This window comes from Osmia lignaria, chromosome 12 (assembly GCF_051020975.1).
Source record: "Osmia lignaria lignaria isolate PbOS001 chromosome 12, iyOsmLign1, whole genome shotgun sequence".
In the NCBI taxonomy this organism is placed as follows: domain Eukaryota; kingdom Metazoa; phylum Arthropoda; class Insecta; order Hymenoptera; family Megachilidae; genus Osmia; species Osmia lignaria.
The window spans coordinates 3,919,511-3,946,157 of record NC_135043.1 but is presented as its reverse complement, the minus strand read 5'-3'; the positions used below and the strand labels follow the sequence as shown (position 1 = coordinate 3,946,157).

Sequence of the window (26,647 nt, the reverse complement as noted above, 5' to 3'; positions counted from 1 at the left end):
TCCCTACAATCCTTTCATCCCTACATTATTTTCATCCCTTCATTCCTTACATCTCTGCATTCCTTATAATAAATATATTACAAAGACGGCTAAAAGGTAAGTTAGTTCCTTTTTTTGAAACCAGATGGCGCTGATTCGACGTCGAGATTTTAGTTCACATTTTTGCCGCCAGAGGACCAGAAAACGAGCAAGATTTAGTTCCTTTTTTTGAAACCAGATGGCGCTGATTCGACGTCGAGATTTTAGTTCACATTTTTCCCGCTAGAGGGCCAAAATTTCGGCAAGCTTTAGTTCCTTTTTTTGAAACCAGATGGCGCTGATTCGACGTCGAGATTTTAGTTCACATTTTTGCCGCCAGAGGACCAGAAAACGAGCAAGCTTTAGTTCCTTTTTTTGAAACCAGATGGCGCCGATTCGACGTCGAGATTTTAGTTCCCATTTTTCCCGCTAGAGGGCCAAAATTTCGGTAAAAATTAGTTCCCTTTTATTTATAAAGGGATATAGAAATGTAAGGGATGCAGAGATGTAAGAGATGTAAGAGATGCAGGGATGTAAAGGATGCAGAGATGTAAGAGATGTAAGAGATGCAGGGATGTAAAGGATGCAGAGATGTAAGGGATGCAGGGATGTAAGGAATGTTGAGATGTAAAGGAATCACAGATGTAAGGGATGCTGGGATGTAAGGGATGCAGGGATATAAGGGATACAGAGATGTGAAAGATACAGGGGAATAAAGAAAGCACGGATGAGAAGAATGGTGGGATGTAAGGAATGTTGAAATGTAAAGGAATCACAGATGTAAAGGATGCACACAGGAGTAATACAATCAACACGTGCTTAATGAGTTTATTCAGTAAGCTAAGTAGATAAATACAGCAAATTAAATGAATCTGCAAAACGACTTTGGATCTTGGAATGTCGAAGACCCCGAAACACAAGTGACACTCTTTGCATACCGACATTATGGCTACAGGGGTGTCGAAGACCCCAAATTGCGAACGACGCTGCATACCGACATTATGGCAACCAGGGTGTCGGAGACCCCAAAACCCCAATGACTGCATACCGACATTATGGTATCTGGGGTTTCGGAGAACCCAAAGCACCGATGACTCTCTTTGCATACCGACATTATGGTATCTGGGGTGTCAGGGACCCCGAAGCAAATAGCGAAATATAAGACCTAAACACGAACAAATCGTGAAACTCACTTGTTCGAGGTAGTGATGGGTACGACCGGATCTAGCGAAATAAAGCGGCCATTTTCGCCCTATTTCTGGCAACGACGGTATGCTTGTAGAGGAACGACATCAGCGCTCTAAATAGACTGGGGGACATATTAAAATGTTTATCTCCGTTTCGCGGTTTATACATTTTTATGTATAAATATGTAACAGGCAACTAGTAGCGAAAACAAAATTATAATTCCTAATTGGTGTAGACTGATGCATGTGTTCCTGTTTGTGTTGCGAAACAAATCTAAATGTATGCTATATTGCTCCCCCAACCAAGATTTCTGGTTCCGTCCCTGTTGAATCCTACCTTATATTTCCAATCAAGTTACAAAAACTGGTAATTAAATTGCAAATTGACTGGTATGGAATAACGAACGTGAGACGATGTTAACAAAATAATGTCTGATCAAGAATGATGCGGAGAAGAGATAATTAATGAATAAATATGTAAGACTTTACGGTTACGTCAACCTTCAAGGTTTTTTGTATCGTACAGCACTGCTTGCTATCGGAAAGTGGATGGTGATTGGTTGCATGAACCCCAGACTAGAATGGGGCAGTAGAATGGGACGTCTGGCAATCGAATAAGAGAGGAGGGAGGAGTGATTTCGCGCGTTGAACGGACACCGAATAATTTTCGAAGGAATTCACGAACCACAGCATCGTCTCGAGTAATCGAGCTAATAATCGAGCAGGCGAGTCCGTCCATCGAAGCCTGAGACGAGATGTCCGTCATGGGAAAGGTAAAAGAATTATCAGTCCAACATATCGAAGCCGACATCGTTACAGAGATGTTGCTTTTATTACTGCTTCTTTATTCGCGATAACATCATATGTTTGCACGTTCGATTAAAATTCGCATTAGTCCGCGACCAATTTTTTTCTTAAAGTTATCTCGTACTGTTTACGATCTTCCATTATCGTTACTGTATTCTTTTCTCAGATAAAAATCCGCTTTTGCTTGACCGGCTCGCGCAAACCAGTATATAGCTTTGTTAACGTGCCGCCTGGAGCCGGTAAACATCGCGAATTTTTTCCCGAGTACTTATCTTGATTTCTTCTTCTTTTTTTTTTTTCATTCGTAGCCAGTACTCTACTCCTATTGGCGGAGTTCTTGCTCGTGGAGGGTCCGAATTGGTAAGTTAAAAATTTTTTTATTTATTCTTAGATAAATTCAGTAACGTCATCTTTTCACAGCATTGAATTTGAAGGAAATTCCATACGATATAAAACCAGTTAGCTTGATAAAGGGTGGTGGAGAACAACATTCCAATGAATTTCGTGAAATTAATCCAATGGAGCAGGTGCCTGCACTTCATATCGACAATCATACGTTAATAGAATCTGTGAGTTTATGAAGAATTCTATTTTTCTGATTAATTAGAAACAGTGCGTGTACTCATGGGAATGTGTTTGTTAAGCTAAATATCCTGCAATATCTGGAGGAAACTAGACCACACCGGCCCTTAATGCCTGCAGATCCGGTGAAAAGAGCTAGAGTTAGAGAAATTTGCGAGGTCATTGCCAGTGGTATCCAACCTTTGCAAAACTTAGTCGTGTTGATTTATGTTGGAGAAGAACGTAAAAAGGAATGGGCTCAGCATTGGATCACTAGAGGTTTAACAGGTATGCAGATAATTAAAGTAAAATTCTGGTTTGATAATAATGAAAATTATTTTTTTCAGCTGTAGAAAAATTATTGTCGTCTAGTGCAGGAAAATACTGTGTAGGAGATGAAATCACATTAGCAGATTGCTGCCTAATACCACAAATATTTAACGCAAGGAGGTTTCTAGTTGATTTAAGACCTTTTCCGACTATTTTAAGGGTAGATCGACATTTAGAAAACCATCCTGCATTCACTGCAGCTCATCCAAATAATCAGCCTGATTGTCCTCCAGAGGCAACCAAGTAGCAAGCAAGGCAGACCACCCTTTTCCTCTTCTAATCTATTAGAAGTAGGAAGAGAGGTGGTCCTATTTTGTGGTTCTATAGTGACAAAAGGTGGTGCAACCTCACTTCCATTAAAATTAGTAACATGTAATTATGTTATACTGATGATAACATGCACATGAATTTTCCAAAGTATACCTTATTTTTTTAACAATCGTACGTTGATAAATTGACTGAAATAATCATGGGTACATTGCAAATGAAACAATCTTTTAATGATTTTTATAAGTATCGTTTTTACTTGTTTTAGCACGAGTTTGTAATACACCTTTTATCACTTATGAACTGCGTATAAGTACTGAAATGGCAAACAGTGTAGAGTATTTAACTCTATAATAATTTTCATTTATATATAAAATCGAATTACGTGCTGTGCCATCGATGTCGATTAGGGACGGAACGCTGTTCCATTTCTGTACTTATTCAAAGGATAGAAATGTTGGCCTGTTTTTAATTTTGTTATGTTTTTCCATTGGTTTTATATACACAGAATCAAAATTAACAAAAAAAAATAAATGAATAAAATAAGAAAGATAAAGAATTCGTCTTCGTGCAGTACTTACAATATTACTTTATAAAGTGTATTGACCTATTCTAAATAGGTTCTGTTGTCTGAAATCAAAAGTTTACTTTTTATACACTTACAATAATATAATTTTTCGATTACTTTTAGCTTACATAGATTAAGAAGAAGTGTTGCTATTAAATAATATTAAATATAACTTTAAATTCTTTACCGAGTATAAAGTAGCAGATCTAACATCGCAAACGCACATACTTAAATATACACCGACTAAATAGAAAAAAGGAAACGTGTAATAAGGGAATGCAGTCTGCTCAAACTTCATAATATTGGGGAATGAAAAGTACAAATCAAATTCTTTTGTTTCAAAAGCTTTCGTCTTTGGCTACGTTTCGTTTCTCCCTGTGTCCACGAAGTGAAACATAAAAATGTTAGATGCAAATGCAAACTTTCGTTTCTGGTACTTCTTATTTCTTTTTTGTTTTTTTAATTTTCATATGTAACACAAAAGCTCGTAATGCGTACGTTAAATAAAACGTACCTATTCCTTCGTAAACATTCCGCAAACATACCGAAAACTAAAATGACAGAAATAGAAAAGAAATATTGTTAACGTTTGTACTTAATAATATTTTAAAGTAATCTTTCTTTACAAATAGATACAAACGATAACCAAGAGTGGATCGTAGAAAAATTCATCGAATATTTCTACGTTTCATTATTGAGCACACTCGAATACTTGACAGTGTATTTTTTGCGAGACATAATCTTATATAGAGATACATTTTTTTATTGTACCGCCTATATTGTATAACTTCTATATATATATATATATATTATATATATATATTTTGTAGTTTTATACATAAAGTGATACGTTTATTAATACGACAAAGGCTACAAGACTTCAAAGATAATACTGTACTTGTGTGTCGAACAATGTTAATAATTTTCTATCTGTTAGCATCGTTCCTTATTGCCGGCTTCCTTCTTGCCGTCATTTTTCCACAAAGGACAAAGACTAATCTTGATTTCCAACGAGGGTCGTATGATCATGAATTAACATTCTGGAAAATATTGTACGACACAGAAACGGAGGGGTATTTGTTTGCACGTTTCTTCACGCTAGACGATTAGTAATTGTTATAATTTATATTATAATGAAGAAGGAGAATAACAGAGATATACATTTCATATTTAAACGCGTGTGCATTATGTAAGCGAGTGACTAGATAATAATGTATATAATTTTTATACCAACAAGTTTTATGGCTGCATGCAGGAAAACCAGTCTAGATTATTAACAAGACTGTTTTTCGTATAGCATCTCTTAAAGCGTACAGCATAAATGTTTTATAACGAGAAGGAGGAATGAATGCAAACAATTGATACCCTTCCCTAATCGCACAACAGAATCTGTTCTTCATTATTGAATGAAAGGAGGAGAGACTTAGATGTTTTTAACTACATTTGTTATTTTTACAACTGAGTATTGATAACAAGTGAGATGAATAATATTTTGGTGGAAAGTTTTTATTTAGTCTACGGTAATTGCTTGGAAACACATTTGTGAAATGAGATACCGACAACTACTTTTAACGTACGCTGCTTTTACGCTGCATTAGCTTGTTCGCGAACACGTGTGTGCGAGTCTGTAACGAAAAATTCTCGTTTCCTACACGTTCCGTGCTGCATAAATCACGTATGGAGAACAGGTGCAAGATACTATATCTTATTGCTTAATTATTATAGAAAGCTGTCGTTATAATACATTCACTATCCTCTCGTTTCGCTTTTTAGTCTTCCACGCTTGATCCGAGAAAGTTGTGCCTCTGAATCAGTGGACACGGAACGTGTTTAAAACCACAGACACACGCAGGACATAGAGAATGAATTATTGTATAGCTGAACGAGGTTAAAGGCGATAACGAGTTAGAACTTTTATTTCCACTGGTCCTAAATAGACTTTAGTTAGGTAGAGCTGCGTACCATTTGTAAAAGGATGCGTGAGGTAATTGTAGAAGGAGCAAATGCGACTATGTATAAAATAAGAATACAAACAAAAAACTTAACGGGAAAACAAACGAACCGATATGATACGCATAGATATTTTGTAAGTGAAAAAAAAAAAAAAATGAATTATGTACGTTCACTGCTTATGAGGAATAATAAATTCTGTGTCATAGTGTATGCGTCTTTAATTTGAAAATCTAAGAAGGTTAGGTGGGGGATAGAAATCGTCATCAACCCAATTAATTAGTAATAATGAGCACTCGATCATTCCTGTGATCTCATTATAAAATGTAATCAAAAGAATGAATAGTAGCGGGAAAAGACTCGCGGTTTGTATTTCCCGCCACTCTGTTCGCGCATGCGCGTTTGGCACTTCACTCCCATTTGAAAAGAGTATACACTTATGGAGGAGCGTTTACCGCAGTAACAACATTATGTCTTTATTGATAGGATTATTCTCTTGTTAGCAAATTAATCGTTGCACGATGGAACAATGAAAACAATGAAACGGAAATACACGCAGTTTGACAAACTATGATATAGAATGCAACTTACCCGGTATAAGAAGTTTCAAACAATCCACCGTGGAATATTCCAAACAATTGATACACGCATGTATTGAAACGAGAATAGATCGAAGCAAAAGCAAACTGTCCATACTTATGCTTTTCCCTTTCAACGACAAGCGTTCTTATTTCTAAACTAGATACTCTTTCGTTTTCAATATCTTTATTACAAATCCATCGTGTAAAAAAATACATTCCCTTATCTATACTGACTAGTTAGAATAGCACCTTTTAGACGTCGAATTTTTGTACGCTGACGAAATGCATTGGGAACCAAATAGGTCCCAAATTACCGTGTAGAGGGCGTTGAAACAGAAGAGGGTTCAAGATCTCGTTCCCTTCCATTGCTTTTTTATACGGTACAAGAAGTACTGTCTTGTAGGTCTTGAACCTTTTTCTTGTAACACCTTGTACACCGGATGATATGCTATTCCAAACGCGAGGTACAACAATAAAAAAAATACGACACGGTTATAATGAGTAACATTAAATAATATTAATCGAAATCTGTGATGTACCTCTGCGTTCTTTTTTATCGTTCGACGGTGCTACGAAACATTGAATGTACGATTTCATCGTTTCACTCGCTGTACAACAGACGAGATGAACGAGAGGATCCTCGTCACTTTTACATCGCATACAAACACACTTTTCTTCTTTTACTTTTCTTTTCTTCGCGCACATATACGGTAGACTTACAGACTAATGGAACGATCTAAAAATTCTATATACACATCATCGATCAGGTATTTTACAGGTACACGTGCTACCATTAGGGTGTTTCATCAAAATTCGGAAAATTCGTGACCTTCCCAATTTCGACAAAATTACAAATTTACTTAGGATCAACTGGATGTTATATTGGACAGAGAGTGAAAGAGGAAGAAAAAGAGAACCGTAGGTGCTCCATGGATAGCGGAGACTTACACAGGGCGTTTCAAGAAAGATGTACACCGTTACTTAGGTGGCACCAAGATGGCGGCCGCCGAACAGCTGATCGTTTCGAAAACTTAATCTTCAATCGCTTATACTACAGAAACACAGCCCCTGTTTTATGCAATTTTCATGGTGCATGTCTCTTTTCAACCCCTTGCCTTAAAATTTCTTTCTCGAATACGACTGCTATAATTACTACTAAATTGCGAATGTTCATGCACTTACGATAGTGTACTTAACCCCCCCGTTAATAGACTACCAATGGACACGATGAACGTGACTTGATGTCAGAAGGCAAGGGGTTAAGAAAAAAATAAGAAGAATTCTGTGAGCTCAGAGAAATTTGACGAAATGAGAAAGAAAGAAAGAAGAATGCGTATGACGATCATACAACGACAACTGAATGGATAAAATGGATGGATCGATGGAGCAAATGGATGGACGCTCGGTGGCCAGGTCATGAAATGAAGAACAACAGAATGCATTTAATGAGCGATTGTTTATTATGCTCTTATGGTCACTTGTCATACAGGTAACGATGCTTTCTCATGAGTGAAAATAGTTAATATATTATGTTTAATTATTTATAATTATTTAACATTGAATGGAATAACTCTCTGATGATGAAAGAATAACAATTCATGGATGCAAATAAATGTGGTTAGAGCGTGTAAAGTAATTATTTAGATTAAAATTCAAAAAATGCTGTGAACTAATTGTGTGTGTATATATATAATATATACTTCATCAATAACAATGTAGCGGTGCCCAAGAGGTCACGATGTGGGTGGTAATACCCAACAAACATTTTAACCAGCAAAATTATCAAATAAAAAAAAAAGAAAGAAAAGAACGTATCGTTCCGTCGTATCGCGTTCTTGATCAACAGAGACTTCTCGTATATGTATGCGTGTGTGTGTGTAATGTGTGTATGTATGTTTAATAGGCTTGCAAAAGCCCTTTGTGATGCATGCTCGCTTGTCTTTCGCGGTTTAACCGATCTCTATCATCTCGAGTATCACACTTTGATCCTTCTGATATTCGTTTCGTTCGTGAATTTCGCGTCGAACGATTCGCCTGATCGAATGCAATAATATTCCCCTTTCTTTCAATGATAAAAGATACGATGTACAGGTTAGAAGTCTCATTCGTGAAAAAAAAAAATGTTAACGCAGCTTTTTGTGCACTCGATACAAATCTGACTATCGTTCGTTTGCCGAAGGAGGTTATAAAAACAAAGGGACGAACGAACGTTTCTTTTTCCCTGCTTTGACACGCGACAATTATAGTATTTTGTTTGTTTCTTGTAATAAAAGAACGTACGACGTGCATCCCTTTCTTTAATATATAGCTTTGTCAAGTGAGAGTAAAGGTTAATAGTACTTTACGTGACGTGGAGGAGAATTGAAGATGGTGTGGACAGAGATCGTCATCAACATAATTAAAAAATACACTGATCGTGAGCGATAAAGATCCACGCGATAGAAATTCCAAACGGTGACTGAGAAGTGGTGGGGGAGAGGCCCAATATATATACTCTCCGATAACCGGCCTGCGCATGCGCGTTGGAACCTTCACTCTCGCTTGGCGCGCAACTATACATGATTCAAACGATTCTTAATAGTTAACAACCCTATATAGTTTCTTTTCCTTGTTTCTTATTCGCTGAAAGAGAGTTTTACTCGTCTATAGGTGTGTATATGTGTGCATATATATACGTATTTATTTATTTATATATATATATATACACACACACATAATGTTTGTCTTGAAAGAATATGATCTATTCTCCTGCCGCCAAACTTATCGCACAACAATAGTCTGAATTAAATCTAAAATTCCTTGTGAACGTTCGAAGCTGAATCGCAATACCCTTTTTCTCGGGAGGTGAGACCTCGGAATATATATATATATATATATAAACATATAGATATATATATATATATATATGTACGTTAAAAAATACAATTTCGCTTACTGTTCTTGATGCACCGTTTCTCAATATTATATATGTATATATATCCTGACGAAAAACGAAGAAACGAGAAGGAAGGAGTAAAAAAAGAAAAGAAAACGAAAGATCGAGCGCGTTAAACGGGCGTCGATTGTGAACAAATAAATTCTCTATTTTCATTTTCTTTTTTTCTCTTCATTTCGCTAACTTTAAGTGGCACTCAATCGAAAAAGGGAATCATCATTCACCCTGTTTCCTTTCCCTTTCGTTTCTGTTCGTTTTTATATTTCTCCATCTATCACACGGTCGTCGTGCCTCTTCGCTCATTTACTCTGTTTTCTTTATAGCCAAAGGAATGTAAGGTACAATACTTGAATCGTGGTTCCATCGTGATCAATGACGAACGAATCCTCTCTATTGGTACCTTTTCTCTCGCAGCCAGCTGCTATTCGAAATTCGAAATATATTCGTGGAAGATAATAATAATAATAATGCTATTTATCCCGTGTTAACATATAAGTTTGCGCGGGCTATCGTTCATTCGGACGCGACCCTTTCAAATTCGAAGGTGAAGCACAAACGCGCGGCACTGCGTTTCGCATCTCGTGAAACAACCCTCTATTCATTATATTTTATCATTATTATTATTTTTCATGGTATCGTGTTGTTTCCTTTTTTTTTCATTTTCCGTGTATAGGCATGCAACAATTCACGTTACACAAGTGTCGTAACGCTGTTCCTTTAGATGCATATTTATGAAAGTTCCTGTGTGTATGTGTGTGTGTGTATGTATGTGTACAATAATGACGAGTCGAATGATTCATGAACATGAATGTGCACACGTGCACACCTCGTAGGTGAGCACTATATATATATATATATATTTATTTATTTATTTATTTATTTATTTCTTCGCGACTTAGCGATCATTAATCTACTTATACTCAACAAGGTACTTAATAGTGTTTTCTTTTTTGTTTTTTTTTTTTTTGTTTTTAATTTCTTCATCATCATCATAACCTTTCCTGTTTGTTAAATCCCCGAGCTGCTATGCGCTATTTCTTATCTCAACAATTAACTCACGTATCTTCTCCTATTATGTTTTCCTTATCCCTCCCTTCTTTTTTTATCATTTTTATTTTTAAAATCTTCTCTATACATATACGCTTAGCCAAAATAATATACCGTGTATCAACAGTCTAACTCTAAATTCTCACTTCCAATGAAATAACATTACGATACACACTGTGTTCTTTCTTTTTTTTTTGTACAACCCTTTGTCTTAGTTTTTTTACACGTTAAACGAATGCTCTAAGCCGTTTTAAATATACCCTTTCTGTCACGATTTACGATTTCCCTCTGCTCTGCTCTGTTCAGCTTTTTAAATAGTATTTCCTTTACAATTAATTGTTTCGTATATTCGGTTGTCCGCGACGAGAAAAAGAACAATTTTTCATTTTTTTTTTTTCCTTTTTTATCAGAAGACTTCGGTACGCATTGCTATTTCGAATACACCAAACGAGGCTCGTTTCGTTTTTCTATTAGAACAAGCATTTGTTAGATTTTGTTGACGGAGCGTTTTTATTTTTATTCGATTTCACGACGATAGATTGGAACCTCGCGTTTCACAGAAGACACAAGCGCAGGTTTAATACTCGTTCGGTAAATAACCCTATAAATATGCTCTTCTCTCTAAAATCGGCTAAAAAATTCAGGATATTTCATATCGCCCACAATATCGTTTGTCGTTCTCTCATCCCTCTATTATTCGGTTCATCGTCATTTATTTTTTTACTTCATTTCTTTTTATAGACAAAAATAAAAGCCTCTTATTTTTTTTTTAATTTTTTTTTCGTTTAATTCCACGCGTATCTCTACAATAGATAGATCTCTCTCTTTCTTTATATATATTTCATCGTCATCTTTCTTTCTTATATAAAATATTTACAGCCACATGTATGTTTTTTTTTTTTTTTTATTTCATCATCTTCTTTCTTTGTATTATATGCCGCTCTTTTTTTAAGGGTACGTGTATCGTGAAATCGTTAAATCGGTGAAAAATAAAAATAAAAACGAAGCTTCGACGAATGTGGAGGAAATAATGCATGATTCTTCGAAGTGCTAGCGGAGAAATTCGAACATGATTGTATACAAAAACGGCAACGTGCACGGTAAATCGAAAATTTTCGTGTACAACATGGAGGTGTTCATAGTGGAGACATCTGAAGGTTAAAAGACTAGTGTTTCACCTGTTAACTGGGTTACCATATACCAAAATGAAATTATTTTCAGCAATCTAGCGTTTGGTATTGTTTTATCGAATTTTGAAAAAATTTCGATTTCCTTCGTTCGATGATCGATCGTTCGAGATAAATCGAAGTCGAACCGGTTTCAAGAAATGGCGGGAACAACGCCGAAAAATCTTTTTTTTTTATTTTTAAATAATTTCAATATCTCTAGGACGAATAGTATACTTTTTTCTTCTCTTTTTTTATAGTGACTCATATATTTGTTCAGATACTTGAAAATTCTAAGAATCGTGGTGACACCATACCTTATTATGGAACTTATAGTAAATTGAACATTAATATCCTATTTTTTCTATACTCTGATAATTATTCGTGTTGAGCACCATTGTACCAATAAAATATAATTATGTTACACAAATAAGTATCAGTCTGATGTGAACAAATATAAAAGTCTCTATTATATTACAATCGATATTTATTCCAGTTAACAGGAAACAGATAAAGATCATCTTCTTATTCCTCGTTCTGTTTCTGACACAAGCTTGCTTGTTTCTACGTTTTAAGAATTCTGCTCTATTGTCGATCAATTTTTAACGCAATCGATTAACTATTATTATCCTTATTATTACTTCTTCATCCTGTTTTTCCCTTCACAACTATCATATCGTATCTCTTAAATATATAATTTATATATATTTAATATTTAATACTTCTTAACATAACGTTACATCTCTATATCAATGTATCATATATTTCTTTTTTTTTTTTGTGTGTTTTATTATTTCCTTCGACTATGGTAAATTTTCACTATATTCATTAAAACACGTTTGATTATTAGCGAACGATTGCAAAAAGTGGCAGTAAAGGAATCTTCTCAAGAATATAACAATTCTTAAAGCGTTTCAAATGCAATGTTTCTTTGAAAAAAAAAACAGTGATTCGAAAGCTGTTTAATTGAAAGAAAAATAGAAGGAAGAAGCAATTCTGAGCTCTACGCAAAGCGACCACACCTCTTTACTCTGAAACGATTCAAGAACGGAACGCATTGTTCTTGATTTAAGAAACAGTGAAATTTTCTTTTTTCTTATTTTTACAAAATTCATTCCCCTCGTGTGGTGCGTACGCGTGTGTTCGCCAAACGGCAGGTTCGAACTTAGGTATCTGCGATTCGATCACGATCGATAGTGTTCAATGAAATGTACAACGAAAGAATTCATCCATTCCCGCGAATATATATCTCTCTACAAGGTGTTTCAAAAAATAATCCCTCGACAACGGTGAAACGATTCTTTGTACACATGTAAGAAAAATAAATGAACTAAAACAAGCATATACAACTGTGTGTGTATCCTTTGTGTGTATGTATCTGTTGTATTTCATTAATACTTCGCAACGGTTTAATATATATACTCGTGTAAACGAAAAGATTAAACGTATCCCGACATTATTCAAAACAGCCTGCCCGATCGCAGTAAATATACACATCTTTAACAACACGTTTCTACCGTCAAAACGTCAACAAGTGTGGCTGATGGGGATATATCAATATGGCACTAAAGTGATTGGGTGAAGTGTGTGTTTAAATGTCGCGCGAAAAAGTTCTCTTTCTCTGATATCAAATGTGTATCCCTTATATTCCCTTTCCTTTCCAAACAATTATTTTACACGCGATAATGATAAATATCATCGTTTACTCTTCATTTGTCCTTTCATTCTTCTCTAGCCCGCCCGAAAAATGGTAAGAAGTGTGCCACGGTACGTGGAAAAAAAAATATAGCAACAGAAGAAGAATAAAAGGAGCACATGGCAAGTCAAGTAATGTCTATGTTACATTAATGGGGTGTACGGGCTCTATAGGGTGTCCCAGAAAGAGTGTTAGGTAGCATAAGGGTATGGTAGCTGGGGTGATTCTGAACAACATTTTCCTTTGCAAAAATGTTGTTCGAAGCTTCGTTTTTGAATTATTAAGGAAAAACACTGGCCAATCAGAGCGCGCCGGCTCAGGGACGGCAGGGTACAATATCAATCATAGTGCCCGTTCGTCTAGTGTATTTTGTAATTTCAAATAAATTATTGAAATTCTAATTTATTGAATATTCTAAAGCTTTTGTCAGATGATTATGTTGATTATTTTAACGCTTTTATTAAATAATTAGATTTATGATATTTGCTGTGGTTGAACTTGGACTCCAAGGTCAGTGTTTTTTCACTAGACGAACGGACACTATAATTGATATTGTACAGTATCAATCATAGTGTCCGTTCGTCTAGTGTATTTTGTAATTTCAAATAAATTATTGAATATTCTAAAGCTTTTGTCAGATGATTATGTTAATTATTTTAACGCTTTTATTAAATAATTAGATTTATGATATTTGCTGCGGTTAAACTTTGACTCCAAAGTCAGTGCTTTTTCACTAGACGAATGGACACTATAATTGATATTGTACAGTATCAATCATAGTGTCCGTTCATCTAGTGTATTTTGTAATTTCAAATAAATTATTGAATATTCTAAAGCTTTTGTCAGATGATTATGTTAATTATTTTAACGCTTTTATTAAACAATTGAATTTATGATATTTGCTGCGGTTAAACTTTCACTCCAAAGTCAGTACTTTTTCACTAGACAAACGGACACTATGATTGAGGCTATCATCCTTGAGGCCGCGCGCTCTGATTGGCCAGTGGGTTTTCCTTAATAATTCAAAAACAAAGCTTCGAACAACATTGTTGCAAAGGAAAATGTTGTTCAGAATCACCCCAGCTACCACCGCCTTAAAGGACTAACACTCTTTTTGGGACACCCTGTATAACGATGTTTGCCGACACGAGCCCAAAGTCTAACCGATTTACCGCTACTGAATTTCAGAATCAGAAGGGTTTGCTATATGAGGTATGCTGATTAATGGAATATTAATTAGTATACTAAAGTGGTGGAAGGCTGGAGGTAGAGTTAAGCCTAAGTTACACTTGTAAAGTACACTAGCGTTAGTATACTCTATCAGTGTAACCTAGTATACCTAGTATACTTAATATTTCATATATTAGGGATGGTATACCCAGCAGTGTAACCCAGGTTTGCCTAGATGGCAAATAACAAAGGAAATAATAAAATATTACTGTTAATAAAATAAACAACGTATAGAACGCACTGTCGCACACTTCTGACAAATGGTTTTTTTTTTTTCTTTAAATTATTTCTTTGAACTCTAATGCAAGTGAATGGGGAAGGTCTGTGCGAGTGGAGGTGAATTGATGATGGAACAATGAATTACGAATGTAGCCTAGCACACACAGCCAAGTTAACGTGACACGGAAAGCCACATATCCGCGTGGCGACAATTGTGTCGAATTCAATAATTATTTATAGTTACTGTTTAACAATAGTTCGTATTAGAATCGAGCGAGTCAATGCAATTCCTACGTTTCCCTGATCAAACTACACGCTATTATATGTGTTCTCCAAGTGCGAAGAGTTAATAATTTCATCTTTTCTTCCTTTTTCACCCCTTTCTTCCTATCTTTTCCTTCACTCATTCCGTAATTTAAATTGAATTAAAACGTCGAACCTGTAACGTGACACGACTTTTTTATAAGAGACTTTTTTTTTTAAGACACTACGTACACATCTAGACTTATTAATTCGTGTACCAACTATCCACGACAGGACACGGCACGGTGTCGAAGAACTGTTTATGCGCCTTTCCTCGCTTGGAGAAAGGAGCAAGAAACGAAACGAAGAAAAACTGTACAAAATAAAGCGTCGTATATGGAGATAAGAGAAGAATTCGTCTAAACGTGTTACGACTGCCGGCTTCGAATTAATCTAACACGGTGTTTCGCGGCCCGATTGTTAAACAACTCGTAGGTAACAAATAGACTGGCCAACCAATACTGTTCCTGCCACTTTGCACCAGAGGTATCTGCGTGTTTGTTTCGTTTCATTTTTTTTTCTTCTTTTTTTTTTCTTTTTTGACAAACGACAAGCAGTAATCGAATTCTCGCTGAACCTTTTACTACCGTACGAATTTCTAATATGAAATTTTGTGTCTAGCAATTGCAATTCGATCTTTAACACGTTGACTGCCGATACAATTATTATAATCCGTAACGAGAGCGTTAAAAATATTAACGATTAATTTTGTAACAGTTCTAAAAATAGTTTAAGAACATCAAAAATTCCAGTTAAAGAATATTAAGAATTAATTTCTTTAACCCTTTCGTTACGAAAGCGATCGACCCCTGAGATTATCTGTCCGAAAGGCCACTGATAGTCGACGATTGCCATGCAGTTATTAAGCTTCCAAATTACGATTTAATTTTTTATTTAAAACGAGGAACTGAAAATGATTAATTTTTCATATTACCATAAGCAGTCGGTCAACGTGTTAAAAAATAAATTCGTCTAACGTGTGTAGAATGGATACCGATGCGTATCATTACCCCCGCAAGATTCACGATATTTATAAAATACTAATTATTGTACAGACGTATAAATCGCTAAAGGAAACACTTATATTAGACTGGCTGATCTCTATGGCTTTCCTATACCATGGATGCAAGATATTTAACCCTTTCGCTTGGCTATGTTATTAGCGCAATTATCATCAAAGTTAATCAATTTTTGCAGGGAAAGGGTTAAATTCCAAAGCATTCATTATCCACCGTAAAAACCAACATTATAAATATCGCTAACTGACATACAAAATCTGAATTGCACCTGTAACACCATCGTCTATCATTCGTTAAGAACGATCAATCCTCTTGGCATCGTTCTGCCAAATAACAAACAATTTTTACACCATCCCGAACAAATAAACTCTAATGATTTTTACAGCACTATCAACAACATTGTATCGTGGCATTTTTCATGTACTGGCAGCTGACGAATAATATATCCCTGTCCCTCCCACCCTTATAGTTCCATCACAGCTAGCCTTATTAACAATATATCTGCATTACTAAAGGAATGTGTATACTGAGAGAACCGTATAATAACCTAATGATATTTATCTTCTGCTACCTACAAGTTGTTTTTCTTTTATTTTACACGGGGAATCACTTGCAAGATACGTATATCTTTATCAATGTAAAAAAAAAAAAAATTTAGGCTTGATCGAAAAATGGGACAAGAAATCAAATGTTAGAAAAATGAAAACTGTTGCTTGCCAAGAAGCAGCACAGAAGAAAATCCAAATCGAATACCTATCTCCCTTTTTTTTTTTTTTTTGAAAATGATGAGCTGATTGAATTGGAAACACACCTGCCCACCGGCAGTCGAGAATCACAAAAGGTATTACAGAATAAAAAGAAAAGCGGCAACAGGATTAAAATTCAGAGTATCATCGAAACGATAGATACGATGCGATGATGGGAAATCAACGTAAAGAACTATTATGCTGCCATTCAATTAACGCGCCAATGCTGTCGAAACGCAAGCGATTCATAAATTAAATTAACGCTAAAACTCCGTAATGTGTATATATATATATATATATGTATATATATATATGTATATATGTATATATTCTATATGAAAGTTTCTCAGAATATAACTATCTACAGCAACCTAACGGTTAGTTTCGATCTTCAGATTCGTGTCTGTGTGATTTTTCCAATGGATATCCTCATTCCTTTTGGATTTCTGGGCAACACAGTGAAGTTTAATCGACAATAGTTCACATACAATTTATGGATAAACATAAAAATCATGTTCTACGTACGCGGACGCAAATATATATATATTTTTTGTTTGTTGTCAACAATGTTTATATAATATCATTTCATTACTTATATTAATATCTTTATATATTATATTTATATATGTATATATATATATATATATACACATATATAATTGTATATACACACATGTATATACATATATACATATAAATATGCACATATATGTCATTTAGATTTGTTTTTCTTTTTTTAGATAATTGAATTCTCTTTTAATAATAATAATAATAATAATAATAATAATAATAATCTAATTGAAACTTTTCAATGTATAATATATATATTTTGTGTATATATATATGCATCTTTATATGCATACATGTATACATATTATATATATATAATATAATATATATATATATATCTTCTTTTATCTTCTCTCTGTGTGTAATATATTATTACTCATATTATGCGATATTTATGAATATACAATTTATTTTAAAGAGCGGTGAGCCAGCGCTTCCAGCTACGAATTGTACTTCATGTACACTTATATATTTCATTTCACGCTACAGCTAACGTTTTCAGATACTTTAACTAAACCCATTATTGATTACCGCCTATCCCTTTTATATCACCCCTTCTTAGATACCTACCCCCCTCCCCCCTCCCCTCCCCTCCCCGAGAACAAACAAAAAGAGAAAACAATGATTTGAAACATCTGTTATTAACAATATCTTTCTTTCTTTCTTTCTTTCTTTCTCTCTCGCTCTCTCTCTCTCTTTCTCTCTCTCTCTCGTTCACTCCATTTCTGTATATATATATATATATGTGTGTGTATATATATATATATCTTTTCTTTCTTATCTAGCAATGAAATGTAAGCTGTATCTGTATCGACAATTATCAACAGAAACAAAGTTTCCTAGCTAAAATTCATTTCTTATCTAATGATTTGATTCAATGTCAAAGTGCGATTAGTTAAAAAACATCTGTCGAAGATTTGGTTGTCCTTAAATAGAAGCCCTCGTTAAAGCAGTATCATACAGAACCCAAGGATGTATGACATGACTGCTGATCATTTGACAGACACTTTTCATTCTATTAACAATTAATCTATCTAACGATGTATAATCTCAATCTGTATGGATTTCAATCGAGAGACGTTCAATCATTGCTTAGAAAAGAAATACTTGCTAAGAAGACAAAAATATTTCCATCGAGGATATTCAACGATTAAACTATTGAAAATATACGTGTATATAAATATATAAATATTTCTATACAATAAAAAGAACTGTATTTATGCAGCTTTGTAATCGTAAAAGGAATGACAAAAAAAGAAAAGAAAAAAAAGAAAGAGAAACAATAATGTATGCGAGTGTCAAGAAATGTAAAACTGCATTAATTGAAATTGTATTCAACTGATATACCTTGAAACTAAAAATAATTAGACGAACAATCGAATGTGATTAACGTGCATCTATAACATTGTATTGTAACTGTACTGAAACTATTACTCGGGAATCTTTCGTTCTAACGAATCGAATGATTCTTATTCTATCGTCCTAGCGCAATGAATTCTCCATTCCTAAGGGGATATATGCGAAGAAATAATGAGACTCGATGTTTATATTATCTCTGTGTACATTAATTCTAACGCTATAAGAGTTTCGATGAAGATTTTTGAGAAATAAAGGCTTTGGGATTCAGAATAAAACTTGGCAATAGGGGGTATTATGTTACTCGTTTAGCTGGACCAGCCAGCATTGTAAATATATAAATATATGTTTATATGTAGAATAGCTCTCCCTTTGTATGTATATTTATCTTCCAGCCAAGTTATTTCTGTTTAACGTATGTAAGATCTTTGGTTTTGCCAAGGTATCACTCTGTACTTAAAAAAAAAAAAAAAAAAAAAAAAAAAACAAAAAAAACTCGTTCGGATAGTATGTTAAGCAAGAGTAAAATTGCTTAATTAGCCTAATCATTTCATAGTTCAAGGAACAGTTCAATACAATAAATTCACAAAACCTGATTTTGTGAATAAACGAATGTAATTTAGTTTCCAAGACACACATTAAAGTACGAATTTCTCAGATCGAAGTCATTCAATTTGTGAGTTCTGTATGACCTTGTAACTAAAAGTATCTCTCTCTCGTTATCAATAGATAAATTATGCTCCTATACACAAAACAAAAAAAACAAAAAAAAAAAATAACCGATTTCGTTTTATGAAACGAAACAATTACCGCATGGTATCATTGCAATCTCGATCTTTCAAAAACAATTGCGGCCAAATTGTGCCATTTCGTTTCTAAATGTAATTATATAGTTTTATCATGCCATGTTTTCAATATCCTATACCATACAACTAGATATATTATGTGACTCTGATGTGGTACGTGTGTGTTATTTGTGATAAAGCCCCGTAACGTGGTGTATCACAGAACAATTGTAGTAGTTATCATTTAACATATAATATTTATATATCATAATAATCTTAAAAGATAGATAAATGTTGACGAGCCATGATGGATGCATGAATAGTGATGTGAGAATGCAAGCGCTATTAGTGATGTTGCGACAGATGACAACGGGTGGTAGGTGGTAGTGGACGAGTTTTTTTTTTTTTCTTTAAAGAAGGGAAGAGAGAGCTACCGTAGCATCATCTCAAGATGTGAAAAGATGAATAACGGAGCTCAATAATGGGGATGAACAAAAGTGCTGTACTTGAAATCAATTGATCATACTGGCGAGGGCATTTTGACGTGCTCGTTTTGCTTCCTCTTCGCTAATCCTCTGCTCAATTAAATATTGAGCAGTGCCGATCGCATTAGGATAACCCGTGATAGTCACTATCCGGTTCCTGGTACCAGGAGCGAACATGCCCTTCTTAGAGATTTGTATGTTGGCGCCACTTAGGTGCTGTATCTCAATCAGGGCACGACCGCCGGGTCCAAGAATAGCTCCCACTATAACCTCTGCAATTTCTATGTCTACTTTCTTGGTTTCCTTGTTGTTCACGTCTACCTGTGTAGGACTCTTACTTACAAGTGATAACTGGTTAGTACCCAGGCCAAACGAATTGTTGTTCAGATGAATAGCACTGGCAGCGGTGTTGTTTTGTCTGAACGGATCAAAGGCCTCGTATCTATCAAGTGTATTACGTGGTGTAGGTGATGTAGATCCAAGGGCAGGAACCGTTCCGATTGGCCCAAATACGCCGCCATTATTGTTCGAACCATTTGCCGTTGTGGTACTATCCATAGGATTTCCAAGGTAACTCATACTCGATGGCATTCCAATCCCCATTCCAAGGAGATTATACTTAGCGAGAGTAGCAATCGCTGATAAAATTTCGCTAGCAGCAGGTTCCGAGAAACCTGCTGTTCGTAGATTTAACTTTATGTGTTCCAACAACTGCGTCGTCACTGGTGCGGTACCAGCTGTTATTGCAGCTCCCAAGTTCAAGTTCAAACTAAGACCAGCACCGTTCAAAAGACTCACTGTGAACAGAAATATACGATGATAGATGAATCAGTTCATTCGGTTACATAATCTTCATTCACACAATTAGTTTCATAACAATTATTTTATTGAAATTATTAAAACAATACCTGTATTAATGCCAGCTGTAGAAGTATACGTCGGTGTACTTGTAGGCGCTTGAGCGTAAGGACTGCCTGTGGGATTGTAATTAGCTACAGGACCACTTACATCTGCATAACTAACATTGGGGCATATACCACTTTGTGGATCGTCCGCCACTTTAGCTAATATCATCATTAACGCATTTCGATTGTTCTCTTTCTCCCCGATTACCGTTATACATCGTTCTTGTAAAGACACGTCTTTTGCCTTTTGACTTATTTGAACATACGAGCCAGATTCTTCTTTAATTTGTTTAATATAGTTTCCAGCTTTACCTATTATCATCCCTGCGGTGCTATTAGGTACCAAAATTTTTACCTAAAAAATTGCATTTATTTTTGTTTACGCATTACTATAATAAATAACTAGGACAACATTAATAAGAACCAGTGTCAAAATAATGTTTGTAAATAAAAGGAAAAAAAAAAAGGATTTACCTGTTTGTCCCTCTCTGCCGTGGTCTTTCCTGATTCAGAGTCAACAGTTGTCTTTAATGTGAGATCTGGTTTCTCACGTATTTTATCCATAATAAAATCCATAACTGCCATTATAGCTTCTATACTACCAGTTATTAGGCACACCCTTTCTGTCGTTCCTGAAAACCATACGAATACTGTAACGACAAGTAGAACGCATGGAAATGTTTCTACCATACCTGGATAGAAATCGTGTGATTTAGATATTTTAACCTTAGCTCCGGTATCTTTTTGCAATTGAGCAATCGTGTCTCCACCTTTTCCGATAATAGCTCCTGCAGCCACACCAGGGACCAATACTTTGAGGTGATATGTTCCATCTCCTCCTATCGAATACAAACAATGACCAAAGCTTATTATTTTAGTTGTATAAAAGACATAACGATACGTAGCACTTATGTATAAAATATTTATAGAAAAAATAAACAAATAAAATTCTGTTATTTTATTTATGTATCAATGTAAAAAGAGGGTACATGTTTGTTGAATTGATGAGAATAAGATAACAATAAAACATAAAGATTAATTTAAAAACATACAATAATTAAATAAATACAACGAATTTAATAAAATACACGCATACGATAACACTTCATATTTCTTTCTAATCAAAACGCTGCTAATAAATATACCGTGCATAAATTAAATTGTTGTCGTTGAACTTTAACATTCAAGATAGCTGTCGAACGATCTTGTAATACTTTTTGTTAAATATCACGTAGCTTCGACATTCGTGACGAAACTTTTGACTTTTGATTGGACACCGAATCGAAGGAACGCGAAATCGTTAACCGTACTCGTGTACACGCGAGCGTCTCGATTGATAGCAATGCGAAACGGCGTTCGGACGACGGAAAAAAAAAATGTATCGCGTAATCGTCGAACGAAAGAAGAAGGAAATGTAATACGGAATGACACAAAGTTTCGATGCGTTGAAGGCAAACAGCTGTTTGACAGATGGAAGCCCTGTGCGCTCGCTCACTCGCTTCGTTATCGACCTTGACCCGCAACCTCGGCAGCGGAACGGTGTGCCTGACAACTCACCGATACGCCACATCCTAGTGACTGCCACTGAACGGGTAGCAGTGAGTTCCTTAGTAAGGCGGTTACGCGACAACAGCGACCACGGCACTGCACTACGGGAATGCGGCAGAGAAATGTACACAACAATATGCGTACGGACGATACTTGACGTAGAACCACTTCTAACGTTCCTGTCGCAAAGCTAGCGATCGTACGTCCAATGAAACGGCCGCGACAGAAACGAAGTTGCAGAGTCACGGAGCGTGTTCGACAGCCACCGCAGCAGCGATTCTCCATTAACAACGTTTCCACAGGCACAGCCGCCCACGCAGGAATAATAACGACGACGACAACTACGACGACTAAGAACTAAGGATAAGAGTACAAGAGCCACGATGACAGCAACGACGGCAAGGAAAAAAACGAAATCGAAGGAAAAGGAGCCAGCGATGTTGACGATGACGATGGGTGACGAGGAATGGACTGGGGGGAGAGGACTGACAACGACGGCGACGACGACGACGAGCAAGACGAAAACGATGACAACGATGACGTTGACAATAATAAAATGAACGTCAACGTAAAAAAAACACCGTTACAGGTGTCACGTACGATTTCGCGGTTACGATATCGGACTGAAGATATCAAACAGATTTGGGGAAAAAAAAGGGGAGACGAAAAAGAGAAGGAGACGTGGCACGAGAGGATGCGCGAACCGCTGTGCGGTGCACCGTGTTCGCGTTCTCGCCTTCGTGTACACGTTCGCCAGACTTCGAAGTGGGAAACGAAAGGGAACGGCAGAGCGAGCGATCGCTGTGTCAACAGCAGCACCAGCGACAAGATTGTCAAAGGCGCGTGAGAGAGTAAAAAGAATAGGCATTGAAAGCAAGGAAAAGAGAAAGATAAAAAAGAGCAAGGGGCAAATGAGAGAGAGAGAGAGAGGGAGAGAATTATTGTGCGTGTATTTTATCGGTTCGTACGAGTATAGGAACATCGCTATGAAGGTACGTAGGGAATGTTTCGTTGCGGTCAACAAAAAAATCAATGACAACGGGTAATTAAAATACCTGATCCGTAATGAGACCTCTTCGTCGCGCCATTTTCCGCGTCACAATCGAGCGGCCGCTTCCTGGAGTCTGCAATCTCCGGGGAGGGACACGTCTCCATTCCTGAGTCGGCAGCCATCTTGTCTTTTCGGTCGGGCACGCCAAGAGAAACGAAGAGAGTGAGAGAGAAAGACAGAGATGTACTTTGACACAGAGACGATAGTCCCGACCGGTGGCAAGTGTCGTTGAAAGCAGGCGAAGGGAGACGCACCACACACGGACCGGACGAACGAATGAACGTACGCACGACCACGATAGGTTTAAGCGGAAGGGAGATGACGGACATATAGACACACGATTAGACGAACGGAACAAACGACGAAAGCCCTCGCGGGGTACCGCGTCTCACTGGCGACTGCTCGCGGCTGCCTTGCCAACCAGCTGGTTGATACTCGATGGTGTGCCTCGGCCCTCGCGTTCCTCTCTCGCCCTCTCTATCCTCGTCTCTCCTCTATCAACTTCTGATCGCTAGCCCGCCTCTCTCTTTCCCACCAGCCCTCGCGGGCTCCGTTCTGCAGGGACGTATTACTCAACCTGCACCAGGGGCGTCATTATTTTGGGCCCTTATGCGTTCACGCGTACACTTTCCACAAAACTATTTAAAATTCGATCAAACTGATCTTGATCGTCAATCTACACATTGAACCTTCAAATTAATTATTTATCTCGAAATTCATCTTTATTGATTTACTTTCTTTTATTGACGGTTGACTATTCGACGTTATATTACATAATTTATTATATAGTTCGGTATCTCGTCATAAACGATTTAATGGTTTCTAATGCGCATCACGTATCGTCTATTATATGAATCAAAGTTAGATCAACGAATAACTATCGATCGATTTTACTCCTAAACCGTCGCACAGCTGCACTTGCGACTTACTATAGCAGTTGTTGCATTTAACGTATATGTATGTATGTACGGGTACATAATGTCTACGATTCATAAAAGAGAAAATCTAATTCGAATATTAGATATTAACGTATTAGATAATACGTGTTAAGAGAAAACTGTCTATGCTATAAAAATATTTTTCCTCTCAAGGCCGTTAATCTTGTTGCCGTTGGTGCGCACTGCAGTATGACATCATAGTTCATGTGCAAGTGAATAAGATGCATTTGATTTCCTAGCAATGATTTTAAAAGTAGAATCCTGCTCGCTTATCAAGCACGATGTTTGGTTCACTTTTTATCACCATGTGTAGATACGTGTTACGATTAACGTATCGGCGTTTGAATTGTCGAAAATTTACCATTATTTCATCATAGTTGTGATATACCTTTTTAACTATACATCGATCAGAATATCCGTTAGTTGTTGATACTCAAATGGAATATCATTTTTTATCGAAAGTGAAATCATAGAACATATATGTCTGTGTACATATATTCTATATTAATATTTCTATAAGTGCATACAGTTAGGGCATAAAGAAAGTATTTTTAAGTATCTTATCTAAGGAAAGAACATAGATACGGTGCGCGATTGGTACGTTAATGAATCACGTGTTTAAAAATGTGTTCCCTTTAACGTTACTTTTCACACAAAGTGAGTCAACTAAATGCCCTTATTAGATTAACATTAAAAAGAAATAAAAATTGTAAATTTGCACGGGAAAATCTAAATGAGAAAGATCGACAAGATTACTGCATTATCGGTGTGCACGATCGACGCAACGTTTTCTTGCAATGAGCAGGAAACAATGCAGTCATCGTTAAAACTTGAACATATTGTTTTCTAATACCGATCACGCGCACATGTGACTGAATTGTATTATACGAGTAACACTGTAACCCGTGTTTCAACTTCTTAAAATTTACTTGAAGAAGATACACAAATTTTCTTTCTTTCAACCAATAAGAGGATCCACTATCGAAAAGGAGTAAAGTCCGAAGTTGCAGTGATGTCAGACGATACGTAATTACGTAGATAAAAATTCATTTCGCATGACAAATAAATCGGTGTGCTATATACACACACAACAAGCTTTTGATCACACTCGCGTGTCGCAATGCTGTTACAACTTAGTTTCTGAATGCAACTCATCGTTGAAACGACAAGAGCGACAATTCGTGAATCGCGCGGTTCTTCCACCCGAAAGGTTGCCTTTAGGCCACGAGGTGGCTCCTGAGTACTATTAAACGTTCACCTGATAACCCAAACTACGGTTCAGACACGTGCGCGCAATACATATCCGGATCTTCCATCGTCTCACCTGTGCGAACCAATTTGTCCATCCCGTGACACTTCCTCTTATGTTTTTAAAAGTCTGGTACACGTTTGAACTAAACGCGCAAACACATCGGATTGTGTCGCCTCGCGTGTACAAGTCCCGCGATTGTCTCTCAGATTCAATTATGTTGCTGCATGTAACATGCATGTACAGTCTCGTGCAACTTCGGCTTCGCTTAGTTAAGCGGAAGTATAGGGGAAGAAATATCCCGCCATTCACCTTATTCCACCATATTTTTTATCTATGAGGACAGGAGATGTGTCAGTCTCTCCCTAGGGTCTTCTTACAGGATTTAATGGTCGGAGTCTCCTACCTTTCCTCTTAACCAAGAGTATTCTACGTTGCATCGGAGTGTACGTTGTCATGAATTTTTCGAGCGATGGTACTACTAGTGTTACTCGGTATATAATCACCACACGACCTCGCTCGATTGCACTTCTCTTCCATGCGACACACACCGTGTTTCGCTGTCGATTACATTCGTTTTGAACTTCTACACTTGATGTATATGTATGTATGTCAACGAATGCATAGCATACACAATGGTTTTAAGCCCTATCGCTAATGCGCTGAAATTTATGTATCGGAACTTTTCCTGTGATAGGTGTAACGTTTACCTAAAACCAAAATGACTTTGGCCTTTTAAAAGTGGCTAAGTTGAGCAACGATCTTGGAATCATTCTTTTTTTTTTTTCCTAACTGCGTCATATGTTCAGCGTTTAGATGAGGTAGCATTTCTGAATAATATGTATGTATACATATAAGTAGATTGTGATACCTAGATTGTTCTTAAGAATGTTACCTAACCGTTAAAGGAATAAGTTCCTTTAACGTGTATCGTCCTTGTATCACAGCAACTCAAGTGAACGAGCTAGATCCCTGCACTCTTTTAGACTTTGGGTTAGCAGGCTGTCCATCTATACTTAAGCGTGAGCGCACATTGTGCCGCACGCACGATGCATACATTTAAATGCTTATCCAAGGACGTCGTTTACCAACACATCGACGTATTACTGTTAATACATTACTCATAAAAT

General features: G+C 36.3%; 2 protein-coding genes across 7 annotated transcripts; one reads left to right on the top strand and one right to left on the bottom strand.

The window, feature by feature from the left end:
• Positions 1–1,772: 1,772 nt before the first annotated feature.
• On the top strand, positions 1,773–10,655 carry LOC117603060 (putative maleylacetoacetate isomerase 2). 2 transcript variants are annotated; one of them, XR_004581127.2, is made up of 6 exons: positions 1,776–1,978; positions 2,321–2,372; positions 2,433–2,581; positions 2,657–2,861; positions 2,921–5,426; positions 5,512–10,655. XR_004581127.2 is itself a non-coding variant. In XM_034321793.2 (5 exons), the coding sequence occupies exons 1-5, from the start codon at positions 1,961–1,963 to the stop codon at positions 3,148–3,150; spliced, it is 654 nt and encodes a 217-aa protein (XP_034177684.1). In that variant the 5' UTR covers positions 1,773–1,960; the 3' UTR covers positions 3,151–10,655. The 2 variants fall into 2 exon arrangements, 1 of the variants encoding a protein (XP_034177684.1); XM_034321793.2 differs by having other exon boundaries at positions 1,773–1,978; positions 2,921–10,655.
• Positions 10,146–26,647, bottom strand: pasilla (RNA-binding protein Nova-1-like protein passilla). Of its 5 annotated transcripts, XM_034321495.2 has the most exons (6): positions 23,335–23,988; positions 21,424–21,570; positions 21,206–21,363; positions 20,735–21,086; positions 20,169–20,623; positions 19,955–20,098 (listed from the first exon to the last, which is right to left on the bottom strand). In XM_034321495.2, exons 1-6 carry the CDS (start codon positions 23,657–23,659, stop codon positions 20,090–20,092), a joined length of 1,446 nt encoding a protein of 481 aa, XP_034177386.1. In that variant the 5' UTR covers positions 23,660–23,988; the 3' UTR covers positions 19,955–20,089. The 5 variants fall into 5 exon arrangements, with proteins under 5 accessions (XP_034177385.1, XP_034177384.1, XP_034177387.1 ...); XM_034321494.2 differs by lacking the exon at positions 23,335–23,988 and adding an exon at positions 25,593–26,647 and having other exon boundaries at positions 10,146–20,623; XM_034321493.2 differs by having other exon boundaries at positions 10,146–20,623; positions 23,335–25,540.